Source organism: Epargyreus clarus, unplaced genomic scaffold, assembly GCF_041222505.1.
Source record: "Epargyreus clarus isolate Ecla_fem2 unplaced genomic scaffold, WU_Ecla_fem_2.2 ptg000034l, whole genome shotgun sequence".
Classification (NCBI taxonomy): domain Eukaryota; kingdom Metazoa; phylum Arthropoda; class Insecta; order Lepidoptera; family Hesperiidae; genus Epargyreus; species Epargyreus clarus.
The window spans coordinates 3,954,494-3,981,699 of NW_027332239.1; the positions used below are offsets into that span (position 1 = coordinate 3,954,494).

The 27,206-nt window shown below is 34.8% G+C and overlaps 3 protein-coding genes across 4 annotated transcripts in view; 1 reads left to right on the plus strand and 2 right to left on the minus strand.

The window, feature by feature from the left end:
• The window catches only part of Elys (AT hook containing transcription factor 1 homolog), a 29,346-nt gene extending 17,046 nt beyond the window's left edge, over positions 1-12,300 (minus strand). Inside the window, exons 1-21 of the mRNA XM_073091706.1 lie at positions 11,959-12,300; positions 11,667-11,796; positions 10,797-11,089; positions 10,121-10,512; positions 9,379-9,531; positions 9,025-9,160; positions 8,668-8,787; positions 7,814-7,981; positions 7,265-7,452; positions 6,629-6,754; positions 6,088-6,179; positions 5,446-5,549; positions 4,918-5,062; positions 4,373-4,492; positions 3,084-3,245; positions 2,634-2,745; positions 1,990-2,323; positions 1,555-1,699; positions 863-1,062; positions 370-452; positions 151-275 (exon numbers count right to left, since the gene is read on the minus strand). Of these exons, the coding sequence (XP_072947807.1) occupies positions 151-275; positions 370-452; positions 863-1,062; positions 1,555-1,699; positions 1,990-2,323; positions 2,634-2,745; positions 3,084-3,245; positions 4,373-4,492; positions 4,918-5,062; positions 5,446-5,549; positions 6,088-6,179; positions 6,629-6,754; positions 7,265-7,452; positions 7,814-7,981; positions 8,668-8,787; positions 9,025-9,160; positions 9,379-9,531; positions 10,121-10,512; positions 10,797-11,089; positions 11,667-11,796; positions 11,959-12,055 (3,425 nt within the window). The 5' untranslated portion in view covers positions 12,056-12,300. The remainder of the gene's footprint in view (positions 1-150; positions 276-369; positions 453-862; positions 1,063-1,554; positions 1,700-1,989; positions 2,324-2,633; positions 2,746-3,083; positions 3,246-4,372; positions 4,493-4,917; positions 5,063-5,445; positions 5,550-6,087; positions 6,180-6,628; positions 6,755-7,264; positions 7,453-7,813; positions 7,982-8,667; positions 8,788-9,024; positions 9,161-9,378; positions 9,532-10,120; positions 10,513-10,796; positions 11,090-11,666; positions 11,797-11,958) is intronic.
• An 898-nt stretch (positions 12,301-13,198) lies between these two features.
• LOC140756082 (uncharacterized) lies at positions 13,199-19,719 on the minus strand. Its single transcript, XM_073091480.1, has 8 exons — positions 19,471-19,719; positions 17,542-17,644; positions 16,841-17,102; positions 16,241-16,523; positions 15,965-16,072; positions 15,498-15,691; positions 14,832-15,016; positions 13,199-14,711 (listed from the first exon to the last, which is right to left on the minus strand). The coding sequence occupies exons 2-8, from the start codon at positions 17,608-17,610 to the stop codon at positions 13,779-13,781; spliced, it is 2,034 nt and encodes a 677-aa protein (XP_072947581.1). The 5' UTR covers positions 17,611-17,644; positions 19,471-19,719; the 3' UTR covers positions 13,199-13,778.
• Positions 19,720-21,905: 2,186 nt separating this feature from the next.
• The window catches only part of Ntan1 (N-terminal amidohydrolase 1), a 113,840-nt gene continuing 108,539 nt past the window's right edge, over positions 21,906-27,206 (plus strand). For both annotated transcript variants that reach the window (XM_073091295.1, XM_073091297.1), the window contains exon 1: positions 21,906-22,059. The gene's annotated coding sequence lies outside the window, so the exon portion shown is untranslated. The remainder of the gene's footprint in view (positions 22,060-27,206) is intronic.

Sequence of the window (27,206 nt, forward strand, 5' to 3'; positions counted from 1 at the left end):
AACGACGCGACTCATTTCTATATTCAGAGCGAACTATCTAGTCCGTTTAGTCTTAAAATAAACCTTAATATTCAGAGCAGATAAAACATAGTGTCTCTGCAGTATTATAAAAGAAACAAAACAAAGCACATAAACAAAACTAAAGTTTACCTTTTTGTTTTAAACAATTTAGGTGTGCAAATGAAGGGAGTTTCTTCGACTTCCAGCGCCCGTTTGATCCCCCGCCTCATTTGCGGTTTGTTCACCCACGTCTCACTAGCATTTTCTATCGTATCCTGTGAATTTAAATTATAAGTTATTAGTTTCGAAGTATTGAAAAAAGTAAAACGTATTTTAAAGTCAACTCACACATAATTAAAACATATTTACCTGAATAAATGATGACTTGTATGTGAAGGTATTTTTCGGCGATCTTGCCTGTACAAACACGGACATAGGTTTCGGGGCAATAACTGAAAATAATGTATTTCATTAAGTAAAAGTTTAAATATTTTAGGGCCGCTTATGTGTTTGCTTGTTTGAATTTATTTAAGTAAGATTTATTTACATTACTTATTCCATCCTATTTGCGTTCTATATGTAAAATATAACATGTACGATTTTTTTCAGATTTCATGTTTTCCGAGATGTCCAAGAGCGGTAGTAGCCACTTACCAACAAGTTGACTGCATGCTCATCTGTTACACCTATATTAAAAAATAGAATTTGAGTTATTACCAAGGCTTATTAATATGTTTTTTTTTTTTATAATATGGAGTAGCAGACGAGCATGCAGTCCACATGATGGTAAGTGGCTACTGCCACCCATGGACATCTGTAATCAACTCCACCTTCATGTACATAAAAATAAGGTTCCACTTACTATGCGGTTCAAACTCGACCCTGGCGCACCGAGCGACGCTGTTAGCGACTTGTGGAAGGGCTGAGCACACCACCTCCACCAGCGTGTCCCGAGCGCCCTCGCGGTCCATCACGTCGAGCAGGGACTCCGCTGACGTCGACAGCTCCCGCGGACGGCCCTTAGACTTTATCCTGTTGTTGTACTGCTCCGCTTCTAGATATCTAAGGGTTCATTTGTAGGGTAATATTGAGTATATCAGAATATATCAAAAATGTTAAGTTAAAATTTCAATATACTAGTGTTACCGTTAAGTGGTATAGACCGCGCCAAACTTCTAGTCCGCTCTGAAGTTGTTGCGAGCAGGTGTAGTCATACAATTTGCTATGGCGACACGATTCATTTATATATTCAGAGCGGACTAGCAATTTTACGTGGACTATAAAATGTTAATCTTTCCTCTCAACATTACAATACTTATGACATGTTTAAAATTAATTAATTGTGATTTAAAATGGGTTTCTCAAATATTTATATTATATTTATTCAAAGTCAATTTTATTATATCCACAAAGGTTCATTACCCATTGAAGTAACCGATACCTGGAGCTTTAATAGCGCAGTTCTAGATTGTTTACCATCATCTCCTTTAAACTAGATGTGACCACATAAATAGTTTTGTAACACATACTCAATGTCATTTTTTTGTCACATACCTAGCCTGTTGTAAGTAGTACATAATCAAAATGTCCGATGTTTGCGCCTCATTGCAATTCTGGAGATACTTGATAAACACGTCTTCCTCGAAGGGCAACAGTGTCACATTAAGAATCTTGCACAATTGTCCTGTGTTGCGGCAACCTACAAGATAAAATAATTTATATTTAATGAATAATTATTAAATACGTTTTCTTTCTAGTATGACACACTAAAATTAAGAGCATAGTAGCTCAGATTTATCGACAATAGACAGATTCTAGGTTAGCTGATATTTACCTACTTTAAAACGATTACTAAATAAAACAATAAAATTAATAAGAAAAGTCATATTTTTTTTATAATTAAAAAACTTTGATGAAGCTTTCATGCGCTATTAAGTTCTTTTTAAAGTTCACACCACAAAGTAATGAACATTAAGTAAGTAAACTCACCTTTATAGAAGAAATTCAGAACTTGCACCTTATCATCCAAACTGCCCGCGTTTTGCACACACATTCTTATCACATCCAGGGCTTCAAACACCAAACCCCTAGCTAAGTACAGGTTGCAGCACGACTGCCAATCTTCCAACTTGTCATGGTCGCTAATCCTGTTGTAATCCGTGTCCTTGTCTCGTAAGTTTTGTATGGGCGCTGGTTTCCGAACGTGTAAGTACTGTAAAGCTGCCTGGGTTTTCTTCTGTGCGAGCAGAGAGGATAGTACGACGTTGTGTTGCCATTCGGAGAGCGTGTTGCCCGTTAGACATTGGAGTTGGTCCAGAGCGAACTGTAAGGAACGAAGAAATGTAGAATCTATACTAAATATTATTTAAAAATCAAGTAACACATTTTAATATATGAAGGTACACCAAATGCTATATGGCATGATTTAAATTTGGTAATTTATATGATCATCCACTAATTTGAGGGTATAAATGGGGGTAGTTATTAAAATATAAGGATAAGTAAGGAAAGTCTTGAAAAAAGTATAGAATTAGAATATAAACACAATTATTTTTATAGTTTTGGTTCTCAGAAAGTGTATAGAAATAGTTTGTATAACTACAAATAACAATAAATAATATAAAGAGATGTACATCAAAATCCCTGTGATCGAGATGCCAGAACGCTTGCGTCGCTTTTATCGCGGTGTTGCTGAGACCGAACATTGTGGGGAACTGCATCAGTCTGCGGATCACTTCTTCATACCTGTACATAATAAACAATTAAGTGGATGTTTCCTACTGATGGGCTTGAATGAGAAAAAAAGTGGTGCCAGATGCAGCTATTTTAATATTTTATTTTACGTATGTGCTTGTGGGAGCGTGCTTGTGTGTACAAGTAAATACTTATAAACACACTTTTATATATGTGTATAAGTACAAAGGTGTACAAATGCGTCTGTGCATGAGTGTGCGCGCATGCGTGTATTTATGAATGTTTTTGTGTAAGTTACAAGGGAACGTGTTTTACATGCGCAAGTGTGTGTGTGTGTGTGTGTGTGTGTGTGTGTGTGTGTGTGTGCGTGTGTGTGCGCGTGTACCGACCGGATCTCGTCGTAGACCATGGAGTAGTCCACCAGCAGGTAGAGCACGAGCGAGTGCTTGTGCTCCTCGGGCACGTCGGGCAGCAGGTACAGCCGCAGCAGCGCGTACAGCGACGGCGGCGGGTACAGCCCGCCGCTCTCGCTGCCGCCGCGCACCCACATCCTGCACACATTCGGCTAGATACAGTCCGCGCCACACTTCTAGTCCGCTCTGAATATAGAAACGGGTCGCGTCGCAACAACAGCTCCGCTGCCCGCTCTCACTCGCGGGTACATAGTGCGTTAGTGTGCGCTTAATGTTGCTACGGAGTATATGCTCTCTGACTACACCTGTGCGCAACAACTTCAGAGGGGACTAGAAGTTTAGCGTAGACTATAACATACATATACACATTACACGTCACATATAACATACATACATACACTCATACACCATATTGTTACATGATTGTTATACATACATGAGGCAGACTGTTGCTTATGCTGTGTAGAGTAATCTAACCTTGTTCTCATATCAATGTGAATAATTATTTTAAAATGTTTTTATATACTATATTTTATTTAATAAATTGACATCAGGATGCATCATCCTTATCCTTACTAATATTATAAATCCGAAAGTAACTCTGTCTGTCTGTCTGTCTATCTGTCTGGTTGTCTTTTCTTCACGCCTAAAACACTGAACCGATTTTAATGAAATTTTGTACAAAGATAGTCTGAGACCCGAGAAAGGACATAGGATAGTTTTTATCCCGGAAATCCCAAGGGATCTAAGATCGATTAATCGGATAATCGATCTTTTGGACCAAAAAAATCGATTATTTTAATCGATGTTAGTAAGGATTGAAACGTAAACTATGCATTTGATCAAATTGTTGCTCAAATTGTTGATCAATTGATGATCTTTAGCAAAGTTGTTGTCCATGAGCTCACGAAGGTTTCAGAGTTGGTACGACCAATTTTCGCTATATGGCGCCAGTGTCATTCCAATGAAGGTACGAATTTTCAGTTTTATGTATGTTAGTATGTCATATTATTTTCTTTTAAACGCGGGCGAAGCCGCTGGCAAAAACTAGTTATTCATAAAGAGCAAAATTGAACCAAAGTTCTACTTTGCGCACTAGTTGTAGTTGTAACAAAAATAAAATGCATCAGTAACACCGCAATATTTAAACCACAAGACAGCGTTAGCGAGTTAAATAGCATCGCTACCAGTATCGAAGACTACAGGTGTCGCCTGCCGTAACTCATATACACGCATAGATTCATTACAAAATAAAAAATACTAACTGCCGAGTCCTTTCTCCGCCGAATTCGTGCTCAATCAACTGGTCGATGTATAGCAATGAACACGACTCATGCTCATTATCCGATGGTACCTTGTCTTCTAAACGCTGGAGTTTTAGCCGCCTGTAAATAAGGGGAAAAGTTTTACTCTCGTACGTGTCATTTTACCACACCACACCCTCCAAAATAAATAAATGTTGTTACTTTAGATTTTCATTCTTATCTGTTTCACTTTAGGCATAGAGGTTGAAAGATTTTTAATACACCACATAAATGTTGTTTCAAAGGCATTCTAGTTTAGTCCGCAGCGTAATGGCGTATCGACGCATCTGTGGTCGATCTCAGGTAGAATTTAGAAGTAATCTTATCTTATATAACTCATATGACAAAGTAATATTCATATCGAAAATATATAAGTAGATTCACGACTTATAATTATAAAATTATTGACTACTCTTAGTAAGTTCTTTTATAATTTTAATATGTTTTTTAAAGATGGATTATGTTTTTCGTAGTATAGAATTGTATTTTTGCTATCGTATCGTAACCTTTTCTTGTAGATGGTGTACAGCTGGTGCGCCGGATAGGGCAGCAGATCGGGTAGCAACCCCACGCGTAAGAACCACTGCACCACCTGGAAGTACAGGGCCACTGTCCCGATGCCCTTGTATTTCTCCTCCATTTCACTTAGGGCTGAAAAGTGACAAATTCTTGTATTCCGCTTACTAGACAAATTGTTATATTCCACTGTCATCTAATTTTGAGCCATTTGCGGCTGGCTATGCAATCCAATTTATAATATATTTGTTTATTACACTTCAATAAAGAAACAAAAAACAACAAACCAAATATAGATGCAATGACACATCAGAAGTAAGGAAGTTGTCCTTTTGGGAAATGGTCGTTTTGGGAAGTAGTCCTTTCTACAAGCATGAACATATATAATAATAATTATATATAAAAATTATATATACATATATTATATATAAAAATATAATATAACAAAGTCCTAAAAACTACAATAATATGTCTTACCCATGAATTAGTAAATCAATGATTATAATTCGATAACTCACCATCAGGCACCACCAAGTTGCAGCACTTAGTGAGCACGGCGTCGAGCAAGCCCGTCAGCTGTGTCAGTTGTTGTACGCAATGCTCCAAGCATCTTACAACATTCCTATAAACAATATTACAATACGGATTCAGTGTCACTATGCAACATATGTGATATACAATAACGTAACAGGAGACATTAGTAAAAGAAGCGCTTTTTAATTACTCTATTCTAAATTGAAAAAGAAAATAGCAAAACAGCACTTGTGAAGAAATAGATATGTAAAAAAATGTATTTTGTTGAAAATGAGCCTTTTCCTTTAGTTTGTCATTTAACATTACTTCCCAGAATTTGATCCTTATTAGCGAAACTATCTGATGGCGGAATAATACAGGCTGTGTTTTCTCCCAAAATGAACTCTTTATGAGAAATGAAATTTAAAAAAATGATGCATTTTTAATTGTAGCAAAAATCGGCGTCGTGCCCCTTGAAGCATTTTTCGGTAATGCTTATAGATTCGGATTTGGCCCTGAAGGCCCATTTGAAAAATTCACTCTGTATACAACTGACACACTAGTAGGTCACTGTACTTAACTTTAGTTTCAACTCGTTAGTCACGAGTTCAATACACATATAATGTTAATAAAAAATATATTTTTACCTGTCGGGTAATGTAGATGATGTGAACAGAGGAGCAGTGAGCTCCTTAGCATTCTCTTTCAGCTCTATAGCCCGCTTCCAACACCAGTCAACCTGAAACATTGAACTTCATTATAGGCATGTATTTTATGACACTAAATTAAACCATTTTTCTTTTTCCCAAGATACCCTATATTTGTAATCAGTACGTTAGGGCTGTAACATACGAGCGACAGCCCTTTATGGCAAATAAAATATGTGGTTTCTGCCTACTAAGACCAATGTTAAGCCCTGCTATATTCTAGTTTAAAGGGTGTTGTAAGGGAACCATACCTTTTCAGAGGCCTTCATGCTTAATCTTGAAGGGTAGCGGCGCATCTGTGGCCGACCTTAGGTAGGTATATAATCTTATCTGGAATTGGTTACAGATGTCCATGGGCGGCAGTAGACACTTAACATCAGATGGACTACTTTATAAAATAATAATAATAATAAATTTATTTATAGTATATAATCTGATTAATTGGAACTAATATAAATTTACACCTAAAAATACAACTCACAAGAAATGGTAGTGTACATCCCGAGCCGCTGTGCGTACCGGTGGCCCAGTCGTGTGCGCAGCGCTTGAGGAAACTCGACAGTCTGGCTTCCAGCGCCACTGACAATAGATATCTGCGTTGTTCCTCCTGGAGTATGACATATTTTATTATCAGATATATCAGAGCATGCTTTATTTGAGATTAAAAAGTTTCTGTAGGCAAGGATATTTCATTATCAGTTCATTTGTTAGTACATTGTTCGGCCACCATTCTTGCGAAATGCAGATGGCAGATTTTGGTGCTGATTTCCACTACTTTATCAATGATTGCAAGTATGTTGACAATTCATAAAAATTATAAGAAGAAACGTTTTATTAGTAATTGTAATTGTAAACGTTTTATTGTAATTGTAAGTAATAAATTTATCCAGAGTTATACTTAGTCATCAATACAACAAAACATTATGAGTATGTCCAAACTTTTCTATTTAACATATGTTTATATCAAAAATTGTATTAGTCAGAAATGAGGAGACAAAGAGATATAAATACCCCCTGTATTAGGCATGTAATATAAGCTATTACTTAGTATTCTTTAGGTATGGGGCATGTAAGATCATCACTTTGTTTGAGTTTTTCTTCAATAAATATAACTCACAGGGTTAGAATCAGCAACACATCCATCCCGGTAAAGCGGGGTAAGTCCGGCCGTAGCGCACGCGGCTCGGAGCCGCGCTGGAGACAGCAGGCACGAGGGACCGGCCTCGGCCAGCGAGTTGATGATCTGCCGCTGGATACCCACTGTGTGGAGTACCATCGCCTCGGACGTGTTCAGGCAAATGCAGTCTGGGGATAACAAGATCATAGATTAGTAAAGATTACTCGCTCCTAATGAGATCCAGATAACTAGTTTTGACAATTGAATTTTGTCACTGTCATCTATTTTCGTGTTTGAAAAATATTAAAAAAATGTAGTTTTTAGATCATTTACGAATAAAACGATATTTCTCCGCATTTTTTCTTCGATTTCGTATTTTTGCACCATATAACTGCGTATGTCGGCATTGTTTCGCGTCCATTACGCCATGACAGCCATTAAATGGCTGACAGAATTATCAGCCGTTTAAGCCATTTAATGGCTTCCTTCAACTAAAAGGCGGTGAGAGATCTATGATACAGGTTATAATTATAAACACAGGATACGTACTATACTGCAGCGAGTTGGGATAGAAGTGTTCCTCTAAACGCGTGGCGTGGGAGTACGGCGCCACCGAGCCGGGGTCGAGGCGCACGTCCAGCGTGAGGCACGACCCTCGGGCCAGCTCCGTGCACCACGTGGCGCTGAGGAACGCGTTGCTCTCCAGACGGTGTGTTGCTGGAATAATAACATTGTTACTTACATAAAAGCAATGATAGCCCAATAGTTTAGAAACTCGGCCTCTCGAATGAGGGGTCCGAGGTTCAAAGCTTAGGCACGCACCACAGATTTTTCTAAAATTAATTATCACCTGCTTAAAATGGTGAAGGAAAACATCTTGGTGAAACCTGCATACCTGAGAGATTTATATAAAAACAAAATCTCAAAGGTATGTGAAGTCTACCAACTCGCACTTGGCCACCACGGTGGACTATGGCCTAATCCTTCTCAATCTGAGAGGAAACCCCCGTCCTACTGTGGGACAATAATAGGTTGATGACGACTTACATATCACAGTATTAAAACGCCACAATTTGCTATAAAATATGGTTCCAGTTCAGTGTCATAAAAAATTAACAGTATCAACAGGAATGTCAGAAATTGCATATTATGGACAGCATTAGAAGTACTAGTCTATAACCAGTATAGTTCATCTTAATCCTCAAAAGTGGCAACATTTTATATGGAATAGTTCACAAATATCCAAGGGTGGCAGTAACTACTAAGCCTTGGATTATTAGAAAATAATTAATCCCAAGTGCTAAAAAGCACTTCCCTATGTCTGGAATAATATAACATTTTATCCCATCTGATTATTGTTTAGCAAATGATGGCTAATCGGCAATGTAAAGAATGTTTCTTACCAGGCATTTGATCCTTATACCACTGGTCGAGGTCGAACAGCAGCATGCCATGCTGAGCGCTCGAATTAGCATGCTCGCCCCAGCACTCCCAGACAATTTGACATATATTAGTGAATATACCTGTAACACAACACAATTTTTATATGTGAGATTAAATTCATTGAAGATTAATTGTAGGTGCACTACATCTATTGTTACTATTCTAGTCTAATCACTGTACCAGTTATGACTTTAGACATTTAGATAATTTAAGAAAAATAGTGAAGTCTTGATTATCCAAGTGATAGAATTTGATATTATTACTTTATTACCACAGTTGAATTATATAATGTTTGTCATTTTAAAACATATTCTTACTATCTTCCTCTTCATCACCCAAAGTGGAGTTAACGGAGTATGTGTGGCAGGAAACACATCGACCACCGACAAACTGGCTCGATTCTTCTAATGTGCTCAGTTCCACTTGAAAACGTATTGTAGCTGTTGAAAACTCCTGCAAAAAAGAAACATGTTATGAATACAAAGATATGAACATTATATATCTTTTGTCCACATAGTAACACATAATCTGACATTTAATACTAATACAGTTTTATAGAAAAAAAAATATATAAATTGTTTGTATTTGAAGACCTTTTGACTTACATGCAACATGCCTTAACAAGTACTGTAAGTATAACTTCTACATATAAGCTAGAAGAAATGACCCACCTGATACAAGCATGCATTTTCCGACAGCATCCTCTTCCCTTGGTAAGTTAACGAATACATCACAGCCAATGGAAACTCCTCCTCCTCAAATCTATCTATCACAGAGAACACAACCCATAGGTAACAGAATGCCCTGGGGTCATCACATGGTTCCTGAAAAATTGTTATTTATTATGAGCATATCGACGACGAATTGGCAATAACTCGTAACTCAAGAAACGCTACTTTACATAAGAAGAAACGCTACTTTAAAAAGACATAGAACATATTGGCCACACTTTAATATTTTGCTCAATATTGAACCTAAGGACCCAGGTCCTTAAGCTTAAAACACCAGTGTCTTAAGGACGACCTGTGATACGTCATTTTAAGTCCAAACATGCAAAAAACGCTTTTTCGTAAAAAAAATGAGATACGATTTATTGCTACTACATCGTCAATATGCATTTCAGTCTCCACACTCGCATTGATTCAAAATGTTTACACACAAATTTAGATTTTTTTATGGTGAAAGATATTCGTGGCCCATATAAAAGCTTTCAGTATAAGTAAGCTTATGCTATGATTAAGTTATATAGAAGAATGTGTTTCTATTAAAGATTAAAGTGTAAAACTATACTGTGTTAGTTTAAATTGGTTTTATACTTTGGTAAGGTGCAAAAAACAATATTTTAGAAATAGATGGATATTTTGATATTTCAATTCTATGTACATGGAAAATATTTACAATGAAATAAAATACCTGGAACCCAAAGTGTGTAACCGGTAAGCATTCAACATTGACTTGTGACGTGAATTCCAATTCAATATTCAGTAGATTCCATATTTGAAAAGCTCCAAAATTGTATCCGACAGCCAAACTTGCTAACTGGGGTATATAGTGCACAACCGTAACTCGGATATGATCTCGTTTGGCTTTCATACGCACTGTACCGTCTGGGTTTCTGAAGATGTACTGACCATCGACCATAGAGGTCTCATTTAGTAGAACTGCCAAGTGGTCATTGTTGTCTATAGCCAAATCTCTTTGAGTCTCGATTTTATGAACTGCTTTGAGCGGTAAGAAAACGAGATTGGCTGCATTTACTTCATTATGAATCTCATCTTCTTCCCCTTGGGATATGTTTTTTAAAGCTGAAACGAAAAACTAAATTATTATTGGCATTATATCTGGAGAGAATAGCATGTTTGGTGGTAAGATGGTAGACTTGGAGGCACCACCTTCACTACATGTAAAACACTACTGTAATTAGGCAGCAGCGTAGCTGCTTCTGGTTTAAAGAGTGGTATGGTATGAGAGGCATACCAAACTGAGGTTTTTACAACTTAGTCTGCAGGGGTACCATTAAGGCATACTTCAAGTAGAACTTTAATCTTTTCAAAGCTATTTTACGCAATAAATAACAAACAAAACTTACCATCAACTAAGCAACTTCTGTTCAGATCAAACACTAACACCTCTCCCCTTCTCGTGCCAGCCGTGACCAGTCCATCAAAGCACATGAACGGTCCACTCGGTATATCATCACACACCGCTAGCTCAGTCACAACAACATCAGTCTGAATGCAGTGCAGCAGTTGGGAACCATTAATGTGGAACACACAGATCATGCCGGTCACATCGTCGCAGTCCAAGCTTATGACCAGCTGCTGGGAGTTGGGGCTGAGTGGTGTTGGCAGCTCTACTACACTCGTCACCGATGTACGTGAACTGAGAAAATATAAGACATGTAAACGCATAGTGAAAATTCTATGAAATATAAACATGTTAATGAAATACATATATTCTCATTTGTAGAAATAATGTTAGAAATAATTAAATATTTAGAAAATAATAAGAAATATTGTTATGACTTAGTGCATCAAATGAATAAATTAAGTAAATATGCAAACAATGCGCTACCTATTTTAAGACAAAAAACAAGTAGAATATCATGTTATTGCAGAAATTAGCACAAACAAATCTAAATACTTGTATTATCATTATCACTATTACTGCTATTATCTTTAAAGATACAATATTTTTTCATTATGAATACCATAATTCTTGTCAAACCTGTAGAGAGGTAATACATAAAAAAGCATTATGTCATTCCTATAATCTGATCATAGAGATGCTGATACTAAAATACATTCTGTTTACCTAGCTCACCAATTTATTACACATAAACCTACATATTAGACAGCATGATCTAATCGCGTCGTCGATGTAACACTTGTATTGGAGTCTTGTTAAAAAAATGTGTGGGTTTATGAGTCATACTGTGAACCAAAATGTAATAGGTTACCTAAGACCATTTCCAAAGATTCGGGCAGCGATCTTCAACCCGCTTCTGAGGTCCACCACGCAAAACTTCGGCCCGAGCGCCAGCCAGCCATGTCTCGTATCACTCAGTATACCACCAAGAGGGGTCTTATCTGAAATTGAATATTATTACTTTTAAATTACGTACGTGTAAAAACGATAACTTAAAATGTAAGTATACTAAATAATGTCGATAAGGCTATAAAATGAGGAGGTCTATTGGTCTACGTCTATGATAATTGCCTCCTATTTATAAACACTTTTGACGTAATTACCTGTAAATTCTTCCGTCGGTTGTAAGAAACTAAACACAGCCGGCGACAGACTTGTCGTTTTAGTAATGGAAAACACGGCATCTTGCAGCTTTTGCATCTTAATCACAATATATTTACGGTAAGAGGCTTAACTTGTAACGTTTTATGACAGGTTAGGAAACATGTTTCAAAAACTCTGTCACAGTTCTATCTCACAATTTTAATATACAACGCACAAATTATTTTTATTTAATAAACTAACGCAAGTCAAAAAATAAAACGAACAACACTTCTTCCATTAGAAACAATAAATTAGCGGTGTAGGATTTTTAACGCAAATTCGTTTACCATTTGACAGCTGTCTGTTTGGTTTTCAAAATTTCACAAACTACGTGAAGGTGTAACATCAGGCAAAAGCTTCGCCTATCATAAGTCCCTTACATTTAATTATTAATGGTATTATTTTTGTTACCATAAATATAAATTCTGCACTCACTGATACTAAGCTTATTTATGAATTACTGTTATTTTTTATTACAGTTTATTAAAAATAATATGTATATAAGTTTTTCGTTTTGTAGTCTAGAGCAAAGAGTATAGTAACCTATATAGATCTAGAGTTGTTCCACTCAATATTATAGGTGAATCGGTTGGTTTTGTAGTATCGTATTCATTTCTCTATATTAAGTGTATCATCTATGGATTTCATCCTTTAATGTAACGTATGCAACGTATTTGTTAACTGGAAAGTAAACAAACACGTTGAATACGTTAAGTACTTTTAACTATTTGAATTGAATGTCTTTGCACTTTGCATTTCAGTAAACTAAAGTTTCTTTGTCATTGTTGTATTTTTATTTTATTTTTTAAGCGATATATAATTTATTTGCAACGAATATTTGCTTAAATAATATTTGCAATTAAATTTTATTTGTAACATATATCTATGAATACATCTATGAATATTTGGTACAAACTAGTTTATGGATTTTATCGAAACTATATTGTTAAAACGTTTACTTAAAAGATTTGACAATGGAGCGAAGCAGACTACGTGTCTGTCTACTAAATAATAAAATTCCCCACAAAAAGAAGATTGCTCGTAGCCTTGCAGTGACAGTAGTGGTCTCGTAATATAATGAGTACTTGTACGCAACAAGGCTAATTATAGTAAATTTAAATAAATTAAGTATATATATAAGCTGACCAAGCCAATTTACATACTTGTAAATTGGCTTGGTCAGCTTCAAATAAAAAACCCTTTACAGTAATCCATTATTTACTATCAAATACATATATTTTCGTATATAAAAAGTACTTTAAATTAAACATAAATAATTATAATCGTGACGTTATAATAACTAAACAAAATATCAAAATTATCAATCCTTTAGTTAACTGACTTCTTTACAATTTATTTAACCTAATGGGGTTTGGTATACTTTAGAGCGAATGTATCTTATTTATTTCTTAACACTAAAACAAATACATAAATGAAATTAAATCAGAAATTGAGATGAAACTAATTAATGGTTTCTTTTTATTTAATCATTATGTCTTTAGTTAAAGTAATTAATATAAAAAGTTTAATTACCTATAGAATTATAACAGTAAATATATTGCTTTTAATTATTACAAATTTTTTGATATTGACAATTAACTTCCCAGTCATTAAAAATCAATTTGATTTGCAATTTAATTTGAATTTAGCTACTACTCATAGCATTATGAAACAGTATTTCTAGAAAGACTAATACATAATAAGACTCTCTAAGACTAAAAGGTACATTTAGGGAATTCATATTCATTAATTAAATTTTAAATATTTTGAGCATGGAGAATCACATTTTTTTGTTCCGATCAACAGGGGTCACTGTGACATTGACGACATTTTTGCTTGCTTCGTTTGCGTGTGGACTAATTTTAATTTGTCCTTGAACAATATTTAACATGGAAGTGTAAGGACTTTCGAGACCCTGATTATTACTTGTAGGGATCTCAACTTTCTTGTTAGCATAATCATTACGATTGTTAACACTCTCATAAATTGAATTTTTCATAGAAACATATGGTTGTGAATTTCTGTGATTCTGGTTTACCGGGTGAAACCCGTTTTCATTTATAACTACAGTGTTGGGTACTTCTAATGTTCTTACTGAATCAATTTCAGCGGATACTTCTATATTAGTGTTGGAACTTTCTAATGAGCTTCGGGTGACGTGGAGACTGTTGGATCTTGACGATTTACCAATTGAATGAAGTGTCGAATTGCTTCCCTTTATGCTTTCTAGTTCCTTTGAGTACACTTCTTCACTTCTTTGAAATCTTTGTGCATGTGGCGATAATGGGGATTTATTCATTGGGATCGATGGTATACTTAAAGACCTACTCGGAGAATTGTTAGAATATCTATCTACTGATGTAATCTGTTTATTTTCCGCTCTGTAGGGTGTAGTTGTACCTGCCTCTATAGACCCGTATGCGCTATCTTTCGTAGAACTGTACGATGATCCTTCTTCTTTTACACCATATCGCCGCACGACATTAGCAGGAGCGACGGGCTCAATATTTTGAACATCATAAGATAAAGGGTTCCTGTCAGTAGTTTGATGTTTTACGCCTTCAATAATTTCACCGGTTCTAGGATTGATGTGTTTTTCAGTATCGTAACGAAGGGTTACTTTATGACTTTCATCAATAGGATGAGGGCGTGACCTGTCTTCTAACTCAGCATCGCTGTCATCATAATTGCTTGGTTCGTAGTTACTTTCCTCCTGAAAATACATAACACCAAAATATTAGTGTACATTCGCTTAGTGAAGATGGGCTTTAAAATTAATAGTACTTTTTAAAATACATTTTCTATTCATAATTAGTAAGTGAATAATGTGTACCTCCTCGTCTACTTCTTCTATAACACTATTTTGTATCCATTCTCGGATCCTTTGCTTTTTAGCTTGCCGATCCACAGTCGTTTCTATTCCGTTATCTCGGAAATGTTTCAATAGTATATTTTTCTCATTAGGGTCACTATGAAAGCTGTACATCGAAGGACATAATTCGTCAATATCTCCACCAGCTAAAAGTACACAAAGTGTATTCATTAAACCATAGATTTGAAGGTGGTACAACCTTTTGTGATTCGACTCCGGCACCACCACCACCACACCTATTTTTGCCTAATAACGACAGTTTTGGGCGCTGCTGTGTGCCGTTTTGAAGGGTGTGGTAAGGGAGACAGACTTTTCCGAGGCGTTCCAGCTTAGTCCTCAGGGGTAGCGGCGCATCTGTGGCCGACCTCAGGTAGGAATATCTAATCCTATCTGGAGTTAATTACAGATGTCCATGAACGGCAGTAGCCACTTACAATCAGGTGGATGCAGTCCAGTCCGCTCGTCTGCTACTCCTATATTATAACAAAAAAAGATTGAAAGTGTATGGATAAATACTTGTGCAAGCCTCGATAATTTACAGTATTATTTTTTCACATAAGTATGACTTTGAATGTGAAGTAGCCTAAATGTATCAAAATTTCGTACCCATACGATTTTATAACTTACCAACTCTATCTGTATAACCTTTAGCCATCCACCGATCATCCAGGAAGCGGCTTAAGTCATTAAAATTAGTAGCTCTTTTTTCTATTCTCGGCTCCACAAACTTTTTGAACATCTTTTGTGCCCGAGATGATACCATCTTCCATAATTTCGGTTGCTTTTTTAAAGGATTTGCACTATTATACCAATTAAAAAAACTGGAAAACAAAGATAATAAATTACAAATTTGTACTTCACATAAGATAAATATAGTATAGTATTTCCAGTGCAACATACGTAAGACCATTGGACTATAATTAATTGTGTAAACACACGTCAGATTACAGATAAGTAGTTTCCGCTCTGTATATCAAAATGTTCATTGATCGGAAATTTACGTACATAGACTAATGTTCATAGAATTTTTAAAACTTAAAAAAGCGCCGATAAGTAATTATGACAAACACATGTTTTCAGAACTTGAGCTGTACCTTAAATATCTAGGATCATCAAATGCCGCTTTTTGCCAGGGTAAACACCCGGTCAAGCATATAAATATAACTATACCGAACTGCCAAATATCGTGGCTAATTAGGGCTCTGGAACAAAAAATAAACACGCATGAGTTATAGTTTCAGGTGTTCACATTTACATCTTTCATACAATTTACGATGCAGTAAACATCTAAGTAAATTGATTGATTTATTTGTATATCGTTATACTTATACTAAATATTTTGCTAGAGTAAAATATAAATTTTATATTACTTATAACTACTATCCATGGATAATTTTAACACCTCAGGCGGTGAATACGGTAACCATTCGTTTCTTCTTCTCACAACAGACTGCACTTTTCTTGTTTCTCCAAAGTCGCAAAGCTTAATCCTTGAAAAGTCAGATTTAAATATAAGAATGTTATCAAGTTTTACATCTCGGTGTACAAGTTCCCTTTGGTGCAGATGTTCAAGTGCAGCTGCTAATTGTTTTGCCACTCGTTTTGTATGTATTTCTCCAATTCCAGTATCAAGCATGTTGGAAGTTAAATCACCTGAAAATAAATACATATGATATCAACCTACGGAATTATAAATTCGATATAATTTACAGCTTAGCTTTTAGCATTGAATTGCTCATTAAACAGAGGACAAAGAAATGTGTGACAACGAATTAAAGTAAGATATAAATGAGGACAGACACTGAAAATGCGCTTGGTATAATACTCATTCAAAGTGGAGTTTGGCCAACATCCAACCCGACGTTTGTTAGAACACGATGTGTCGGGTTACCAGAACAACAGTTTTCATTGTTGTGGTGACTTTTATTGTATAAATATGAAAATTTACACAAAAAGAGTACGTAACTTACCTAAGGGAGCATATTCCTGACAAAACACATAAAAGCCAGCAGTCTCGAAAGCAACATCAAACGTAGTAACTATATTTCTGTGAGCACTTAAATGTAGACCATAATGGAATTCTCTATAAAAATCTCTTATGGAAACGTAGGGTTTTGGCAACGCTTTCAACACAATTTCCGTGTCAGAAGCCCTATGTTCTACAAGAAGTATTTTTCCAAACCATCCTTCACCAACTATTTGTAATATATCAAACTCTTCAACCAAGCATACCTGAAAATTACAAAATTTAAAAAAACATCTAGGAGCAAAAAAAAAAAATTGTGTGCTTCATTAGGGAGTTGATTTTGATGTTCATAATAAGTTATGTATTTCAATGCAACATGAAAAGAAATTGTTAGGAATACGTAATCTGTTGTTATTTATTTTATCAGTTAACTTTTACAGCGTTGTTAAGGTAAGGAACTATTATGAAAATGAACTTATTGAAAACATATTGTAAATAAATATTGCATTGTTGTATTACGGAGTCTATAGATAATTTGGTGTATGAATCTAACGGAATTTAAACCAGTGACCTCGAGACTGTTGACACGTTAGTAGAATGGCTAATTACTCTGTTGACAGTGTTTTACATTTCTTTATGTTTTTCCATTTGATTTTGGAGTCGTTCCATAATAATGAGATTTACTTTGTTTAGAAGATGACTTACTTTCTCTAGCTCAAATTCTCTTATTTTGTGTATGGAGCCAGTTAAGGCTCGCCTTGCCCCACTGTTCATCTTTGGTTTTGTTTGTTATTCATCCTTTTCAGTGCTGAAAATAGAGATGTTTTATTTATTTTTTAAGTTTTTTAATGCCTCTTATCGCTAACATTAAAGTGCATTAACTTCGATTTTTTGTTTGTATGTTTATTCTAATGGCAAAATCAACCGTCGTTCTCATTTCGCAAGAAATCGTTGAGTGAATGATCTTGGATGTTTGCCAGACTTTGGTGTCTACTCCAGATCCAGACAGCTGTCCTGACGTCATTTGGTGACGTCACAAATCGTTTCGCCCTTTAAAATCGGCAATCTATCTCCAAATTGACTTAATGTTTATTGGCAGATAGTCATACACATTAATTTTACAAATTACCCTAGTAGAGAAATATTATCGGACAATTAAATACATTAGTATAGAAGACTATAGGGAACATTTTTATATTAAATCTTATTCGAAACATTTCAAACTTAACAGATCGTTTCAGAAAATACCTTCATGAAAAATCTTAAAGCTCTTAAGTACTGTAATGTACTTTAAATAACTTTTTTTATTTTACAGGACTTTAGACTACTGTAGAGCATTGGTGTTTGTGTTATATTTTTGTGTAACGAAATTTACAAATGGTCTATGGTAACCAAGGGGTAAGGGGTAAGGGTAGTGGGAGAGACCACTGAAGCTATAATATATGTAAACCAAGCTGCAGATAACACAAATCCTGTATCAGAGATGCGTCACGTTCCATAAAATAAGCTTAATTTAATGGTAAACAGAGACGTGGCAGTGGTATTCCCCTATACGTGTCTTACTTGTCATGGTAATCAGTAAAAATGTTTAAACTTACGCTTAAAGGCAAAATACAATGAAATGCAGTTAAGTAAAAATAGTGCACTTTTACTAATTTCCTATTACGAAAATTTCTCTAAATTGATAGCTTCGCTTAAATAATAAGAGAGTTACAGATTTTGTGTGCTTTGCGATTATATTTCTTTATTTTGAAACATTTGTATGCATTTATTACATTATTAGGCACTTTTAGGATATTTGAAACTCAAAATATATGGTTTTTAAAGTGCTTTAAGAACCAAATATTAAAACAATATTTAAGGATCACAGATTCGTATTTTTGAATCGTATTAAGTATTTCTATAATAGAAATACATCCTAATATTCTCTTGTTGTATCGTTTATCAATTTAGTGTGCATCAAGATTATATAAATGATCTTCCAGTTTATTTTAGTGTAGGAGCATAAAGATATGTAATAAAAATCAAGTTGATTTTTGAGAGAATTATTTTACTTGTTAGATCGCAGAAATATATGAGTATGTCTCTTATTTTTGTCGCATTGTCAATTTGTTATCAGTCTCAGGGAAGTAAGTAGGAAACTACAACAGAGTATGTGGTGTTTCAACTTAGTGCATAAGCTTACAGTTAAGATTGATCATTCTCAAGATGAATGTCGTATTACCGTCAACGCCACTTTGCGATGGATCAATTTTAAACGTACTCAGAAATTGAAATATCTTCTTGATTAAAATTAATTAATTTTATTAATTTAAAGGTTTTAATTTAATTTGATTAATTACAAAATGCCCGGTATTCTTAAAGTTTTAAAATTCTAATAAGTATTTTGTACTAGTTTTTCTTCATCCAAAACCAAACACTACGGTCCTTAAGGACCATAATGTGTCCATAACATTATATGTCACATGTCTCTCAAAACAGTACAATAATCGTACAGATTTAATCAAATCATGCACTGATATCATAGGTCTTGATATCTCTACTGATAAATTCACTTCATTATATTTAATATTCATTATATTTAATTTTCATTATATTTAATTTGTCGATTAAAAATCACTCAATTACAATTACCAGCCACAAAAGGGCAGAAGCAGTTGCCCTTATCCAAAAACAGTTCACAGCACACTTGGACCACATCCAGACACTATGTATCATATTGACGTCACATTTCTTTGATGGGTTCTACTGCTCACTGCACGGTTAAAAAGTTATTCTTTTAGGGAACTTTAAAACCCGTAGTCAGAGATATTTCTAGGCTAGCGGTGCGCGTCCAGCCACCGGCGCTTGTCCCGACTGGCGGCGCATACGCAGCGACTCCCGGGAGGTTATTTTTGTGCTACTGTACATATAAAAATCATTTTGTAACGGAAATGTTACGATCAACGACCCATTGGGTGAGAGATTTTACTCTATTGGAAAATTGGTCAACGTGGCCTACGTGACAGTGAACTTATCTATTTATAACATAAAAGTATACAATTAACATATGGTTTGATTTTTTTTTAATGTGGTTGGTGTGTTAAACTTTGAAATTCTAACATAGATCGGATAGCTAACTACTTACTCATTATCTACTTATGTGAAAACTAGCATTAAAAACGATTGAAATTAAATTTCAATCATCCAAGAAAGCAGAGTGCGAATCATTTGTCTAATTGATTAGATAAACGCAGGACATGTAGTTCGATAGGATAATGTGTTGTCGTTGGGAGACTAATGTAGAAGATAAAAGCAATTGATATATCAAATTTAAGTATTATATAAGTAATATATTATTAACAACCGTTTGAAATTGTAAACTAAATAATTTAAATGATATGCTAGTTATGCTGTAGGCATTTCATATGGACAAATATGACATTAATGGTATATTTGATTATAAACATTTCCACGCGTGATTAACACGCCAGTTGTTAAAATCTGAAATTGCCATTTATGTTGCTAAGATTATGTAATAGTACGAGTATGAGTAAAACATAAAAAAAATCCATATGTTTTGTCTGAGTAAATATGAATGCCCAAATTTTTATAAAAATATGTAGGTACATATGAGCAAAATTTGGTTTATATTCAAGCCTGGGGATCTGAAATTTGATTACTAGATCTTCGATTTATAGAAATATGTGCATGGTAAACAATAATACTTACTTTAATGACGAAGGAAAACATTGCGAGAAATCTTATGTTCGGTACATAAGTTCTCATAATAAAGGTTCTCAAAGATGTTAAGTATCTACCAACCAGCATTTGACCAGCACGACGAGCTGCGGTCTGAACCACTCTCACTTAGAGAGGACCCATGTCCAGTAGCAGGAAAGTATGGCAATAATGGGTAGTTATATTTATTATGTATTAAAACCAGTAACTCAAGTACAAGTAACTACTTGTAGTATCGTTATTGTTAATGCATATGTAATCTGTTTATACGTATGCCAATGAAAACGAAGGATTGTCATGCACGTCAGTTCTAAAATAAAAATAGCGTTGATGAAAATAGCCACTTAGTCTCAATACCAATCCCTCATGCTGTCAATAAAACAATTGTAATACCTATTTGATCCGCCCTAATTTATTTTTATCTGCTGCGAGTTCCTAGACCTTCCTCTGGCTCGCTGCCAAATCTACTACTACTAATAATTGAGAAGCTAAATCATAATTATTCTTTTTTCAACGTTGCATATTTTTATTATTACACGTTAATATCACAAAATTATCAATCAGTACATAATGAGAGTATTTACTATTACAGTGAATTCATTCTCTTTATCAAAATAATTTACATATCATAATTATTTAATTTTAAGTATTTCATGTTGCAACTAGTATTATGCAACCCGCCGTGTTTCTATCGTTTATTGTTTAAATATAATGGGAAAAGAACGAGCTAATATTTTATAACAAACGAAATACTTAATATTGATTTTAATAAATTGTATTTTTGCATTATAAGTATAGGATAAGTACATCCCATAGGTACATCCCCTACCTTTATAATTTTTTGTACGAATGAAATTAAATAAATGTATGTTTCAATATTTTATCCTCTTGCAGACATATTGTGTTAAATAATCGATATTAACATATATTCGACTTATTAAATACAGCCTACCCATGGGGCTGTTTTATTTAATATTAAAAATAAATTGCGGTAACAAACAGGTTTAAAAGTCAACGAACAGCTGTGTTAGGAAAACTGCAATAGACAAACTTATGCGAGTTTGGCTTCGATCAAATACATACATTTTGTATTTTTTTATGTTTAAATTATTTAAAATCATTACAAGTCAAAAATCAATTTTTGTCACTATTTTCCACTATGTAAGTGATGAAATCCTGTAGTATGATTTATTTTTGAAAATAACGCACATTACCTCTTATTTGTACAAGTAGACATCGTTGCAATAAATAATTACGGAGTTCTGAGCGCAGGTTCTGAACGCGGCTCTTTTCATAGACAAATATCTTAGTGACAGCAGTTGGCAATTTGGCATTGACAGAAAAAGGTGCCGTGTTTTGTACATTGTCAGTTTTATACATTCGGTGTTGTTTTTGTTATGACGTAGAATTGTTTGTTTTGGTTTTGAATTTATGTTTCAATTTAGGAGTTTTTAACACGAATATACGAGAAATCAACAACTACTACAGTGCCTTCTTTTTCTTGTAAGTTGTTTTTGAGTTTTTCTAATAACTGACCAAGATGTAGGTTAAGTATTACAATTAACAATGTTTTGGTATTGAAATAACTTTATTGATACCGATGTTTAGTGAATTATATGACAATATTAAATATGTATAGGGGCTGAAAAAAAAATGGAAATTAATTTTTATACTGTGTTCAAAAATATAACTGGGTTTGGAGGATGTAAGTGAATATCTCAAGTTTAGTTGTCTTAGGAATTGAATTTTTAAGAACCCTTAGTTCATTTAACACTAGAAAGACGGCAAAATTTAACTACCTACTAAGACGGCGGGCGGTCAAATGACTGCAAGTACTCATATTCAGAAAATGCTTTATTTGTATAAAAATGCTACTATGAACTTTAATGATTGTAATATAATGATCATAATTTATACTATTTAACATATCTAATTGCCATTTTTACATTAAAAAGTTTTAATTTCATTACAAGAACCACAAAGTGGCTTTTTACAAGAATAACATACTTTATTAGTTTTATTTTTACATTTACTAATATAACATTCTCGCCCTTTTCGGTTCTCTTGGATAATCGGTAACGAAGATTGAGAAGTTGAAGGCATAGGTTCTACATATAAAGGATCAGAACCGGAAAGTACTGTTTCAATTTCAGTATTTCCACTAAGTGCACTCGCCAAATCCAAAATAAATTTTCTCCGTTTTATTTTTATTCCTGTAAATTTCTTATATATAATGTAAGAATTGATTCCTACTAGATCTAATATGTAAAAAAAAATGTTGTACAGCCCTCCATGCATCGGCTACATTTCATTTGAAATTCCTTCTTGCAAATGATGTAGGTCCTGCTTGCTCAGTAATAATATTCTGTCGAGCCCGACAACCAGTTGGAGTTGATACCGTCTGAAGTGCCCATGTGGTCCCGTCTGTAGCCGTGTAATGGCGATCCTGCTCGTGAGCAGTACAGGCAAGCAAACGGTAACCCCTACCCCTGCCACGAACACGTTTATTGTTATTAACGTAACGTAAATTCGAAAGGGGTACCTGATCTTCTGGGTCAGAGTCTGCACTATCAGAGTTCGAACTAACAGCAGGTAACACAATGTCATCATCGCTGTCAAGTACTGCAATTTCAGATTCACATTCCGACTGATCGTTTGGTAGGTTTTGCAATAAATGAAGTATTTCGTTATTATCTAGTCTTCGAGACATTTTTACACTAATTTATTCACAATATTCTAAATAATACGTACTATATGAAGGCAGTTACTCTAGCGACTGACTAATAAAACATAACCATTCACATGTTTACAAAAACACCCTCATATTACAATTATAATCAATACTTAAGTTACAGCAGTCAAATGACTGTCGCCGTCTTTGTCGGTATATCAGCACTTTAAAAGGTAAATAAAGACCCTGAGAATCTTTTGTTCATGAATTTTTAGGATTCTTTTCATAATAATAAAAGTCACAAATTATCAGTAAACTTAGTCAAAAAGTTTTGGAATAAACAAACTGTTAAATTGAAAATCCGGTCAAATGACTGCTCCCGTCTTTCTAGTGTTAAACCTAATTGTTCAATATGTATAGAGTTATGAAATTTACACATAATTTGACCGATCTCTCATATAGGCTGGCTTATCACAGTTTAGTGGACCTCCATAAGCTGAATAACATACAGATAAATAAATATATATTTTTCCTTTAAAAATAGTTGCCTTGCCTTTCATAGGGTTTGTCATCTTCGTATTGTACTTGTCAAGCAATATGCATTTTGTTTATATTGAAGTGGTAGACAAGCAGGCAGTCCATCTAATAGTAAGTGGCTACTGCTGCCCGTGGATATCTGTAATCGACCCCAGATATGATAGTGCCTTACCTTAGGTTGACCTCATATGGGTTGCAGTCCTTGAAAACAAAGTTGTAATGCTTCAGATAAGTATGTCTCTCATTGCTATATTTATTCACATAAGTGAATATTATATGATGCAATAATATTTTATTAAAAAATGGTAAAATACTTAAATTATTAATATTCACTTTTAATCTTATCAAAGTTGTAGAGGATATGTTTTGTTTTATGAGATTTTTGCAACTTATTATATAAAAAATTGTTTCTATCAATTGTACCTTGTCTAGTATATTTCTTTTCCTAGTTATAACATAGTTATAAATGTAATCACCATCAAAGCATTATTGTCCCATTGTAGGTCACAGATTATCTCATAAAGAGAAAGATTAAATCCCTTTATTTACTTCTAGTACAACTCACTTGTTGCATGTCTTTGATAAATTTGAGAGCATTTGAGATATATAGGTATTGCTGGTGTCCTACTCTGATTAAGTAAATGATAATCTATTAAGTTCTATATTTATATGCATACTACTTAAAAAAAATCCTCAATCATAGACTTCTCTTTTGAAAAAATGCTTTTACTAATTGCAACACTAAGACTTTCTCTATAATATGCCATTGGCACACAAAGATACACAAGTACCCAGCTCCAGAATGGAAATAATAAATATAAATAATTTATTCAGTATTTTTAGTTGGAGATCAAAATCAGAACCCACTGCCTCTCAGGCCAGTGCTCTGTAACTTAATTCATTATGGATATAATATAAATTTCTCCCTTCAACCTTCAAAAGGTATGGTATGCCATGGGAGCGGCACAGGGTTATGTGGAATTCTTACCGCACTAAAATTCTTCTGGTGGCCGGCCTCTCGCTACGTAGAGGACTCCGGGATCTCCAGAGAACCGGAGTCCTCTTAGCATGTTGCCCCGTCGAGCTCTGTCCACGTAAGCGTAAGCGACGCTCGCCACATCGTCTGGTGTGCACGACGGTATGCGAACACACATACCGCCGTCCTTCCCGGTGTCGCTGGCCGGGCGGTTCGAGATCCCACTCTTGCCACCCGCAACCCGGGAAGACCCTTTTAGTCGCCTCTTACGACATGTAGGTACGTCCCCTATTCTGGTTCTGGAACACTCCCCTAAATAACTCGAGTATAAATATCGGCAAAAAGAAATTAAAAACCGCGTATCGAATACCCGTTACATATTAAAATAGTATGTAGTGCTTAGAGTAGTAACATGCCATTAGCACTAAACTATCTCAGTACCACTGTAAAACAGATTCCATTCCCGCTAGCTAGCTTTATCGCTCGTTCTGCAACAGAACTGATGACTAGCAGAAATGTCTTTCCTTTATTTTGGAATGAACTTGCTCTTTATATTTTTATTGGACCTTACACTTGCGCAAATGTGTTTACTTATGTCAGGCTTTTGTTAAAAAGTGCGAATATTCTACCTTTTTATACTCGGATTAATTATGCCACATAGTTTTACTTTAAAAGTAGCGCCTCAATATGTAAACGTCGTACTCGTAGGATTACATTACAAATCGTTTTCGCCAGTAAATGGGCAAGAAAATGATAGAAACAAATGGGATTATCACTTCAGAGATTGTATAAACAAACGTTCGAATTATTTAATATTTTTGCCTGTTATAAAGCGTAAACGTATACTTTACCATTGTACGAGAATTTTCGCTTCACTCGCGTGGTCCTTTTAATTTGGTTTATTATTTATTTCATACCAAAAGTATATTGTAGTCGCGGCAAAAATTGATTTTGTTTTATTAGAAAAAATATACAGGGACAAAAATTTCGACACGTTCTTAAATCTTACTTATCCGATTTCGAAGTATAGTATGCCATTTCTACCTATATTTAGGTCTACGTCCTCAAGTATGCGATTTAAATTGCATCCTCAGTTTTATATTGGCGCTCCAACTTGCATTTCTTTTGAAGTTTAATGTTATGTGGGAGGACACTCCTGAAGGTGCTTTATTTAGACGAAAATAAAATTAAGTATTATAGATCGATGGTATCGATCAATCTCCGTAAGAAGCAATGCAAATAACGAAAAATATGTTGATCAGTAAAATTTCTGTTACTTTATTTTTATAATTTTCAGTCATATAAGGTTTTAATAGTAATTGCAATGGCGGCACCTGAAGTGGAACAAATATTGGCCTGAAAAATACAGTATTTAAGTGTATTTTTGTTTGCAACGGACTTTGCTAAAGAAGGGTAAACTTTATCATGAGCTACTATTTCGTCGTGACAATACTAAATCTCGGCGTCCTTTTATGTTTTTACGAGTAACTCGGCCCACGTTTACGATCTAGTCCTGATACTCAATCAAAGTATAGTAAATTCCTCAATCCTACGTTAAATGTCCATTACTTTCTCATGAAATTCCTGTTGAAATTAATTCACTCACATCCTTTGTGCATTGTCAACGGTGGCATTACTGCATCTATATTTGAGCAATAACCAAAGTTTTAATCACCAATGTGTTAAAGTTTGAGGGTGCGGTAAGGGAGATAATTTTTTTTCATAAGGTTGAAGTAACAAAGGATCATGCGGTCCACCTGATGGTATGTGGTCACTGCTGCCCATGAACATTTATAAACTAACTTAATATACTCGTAGATAGGGGTTACCCGAGGACTGAGATCGTCGCTTCGTCTAGCGGGCATCCTCACATTGCCAAAGGTCCTCACCTCAGGTCCTAGGTGTGGTGTTGCCTCTCAGGTCTACCTTTAAAATTTATATTATTTCAATTTTAACATGAGTTTCCAGAGTAACAACGCGCCTGGACCGCCTTTATATTATAGACAGAATATAGTTAATTATATACAGAAGGCCGATGAAGGTGGTAGAACCCCTTGTGGTTCGACTCCTATTAAAAAAAAGTTGCCACTTACCGTCAGAGGGACTGCACGCCCGTTGAGCATTGTGTAAAAAAAGGTATGAATTGGTCTCGTTTAAATAAGTATACTTAGTAAATAACACTTATTTTGTACAGATTTCTTGGAAATTGATTGTTAGCGGCATAATAGTAGTGTAATCGTTGGCGACCACAAATCGGTCCTTAACGCCAACACGTGTAAGAAATTACTGACGGCGATTCTGATATAACTGATAACATTTGTTCTTTGCAAGTACATCAAAATAATGGCAAAACCATAATTATAATTTTGTTTCTACAAAAGATATTAGGGGGCTCCAAGGCTGCGGAGTTGTAAGTTTGATCTTAAGGTGGATGATTGTGTTGATTTTTTTCCTGTTTAGTTCACA

Excerpts from the sequence above, each read along its gene's own strand:
- LOC140756082 (XM_073091480.1), bottom strand. The coding sequence starts at position 17,610 with ATGAACAGTGGGGCAAGGCGAGCCTTAACTGGCTCCATACACAAAATA. Across the intron at positions 16,073-16,240 it reads TCCATGGATAGTAGTTATAA|AGCCCTAATTAGCCACGATA; the intron begins GTAATATAAAAT and ends TTTTTGTTCCAG. Across the intron at positions 14,712-14,831 it reads TAGAAGAAGTAGACGAGGAG|GAGGAAAGTAACTACGAACC; the intron begins GTACACATTATT and ends ATGTATTTTCAG.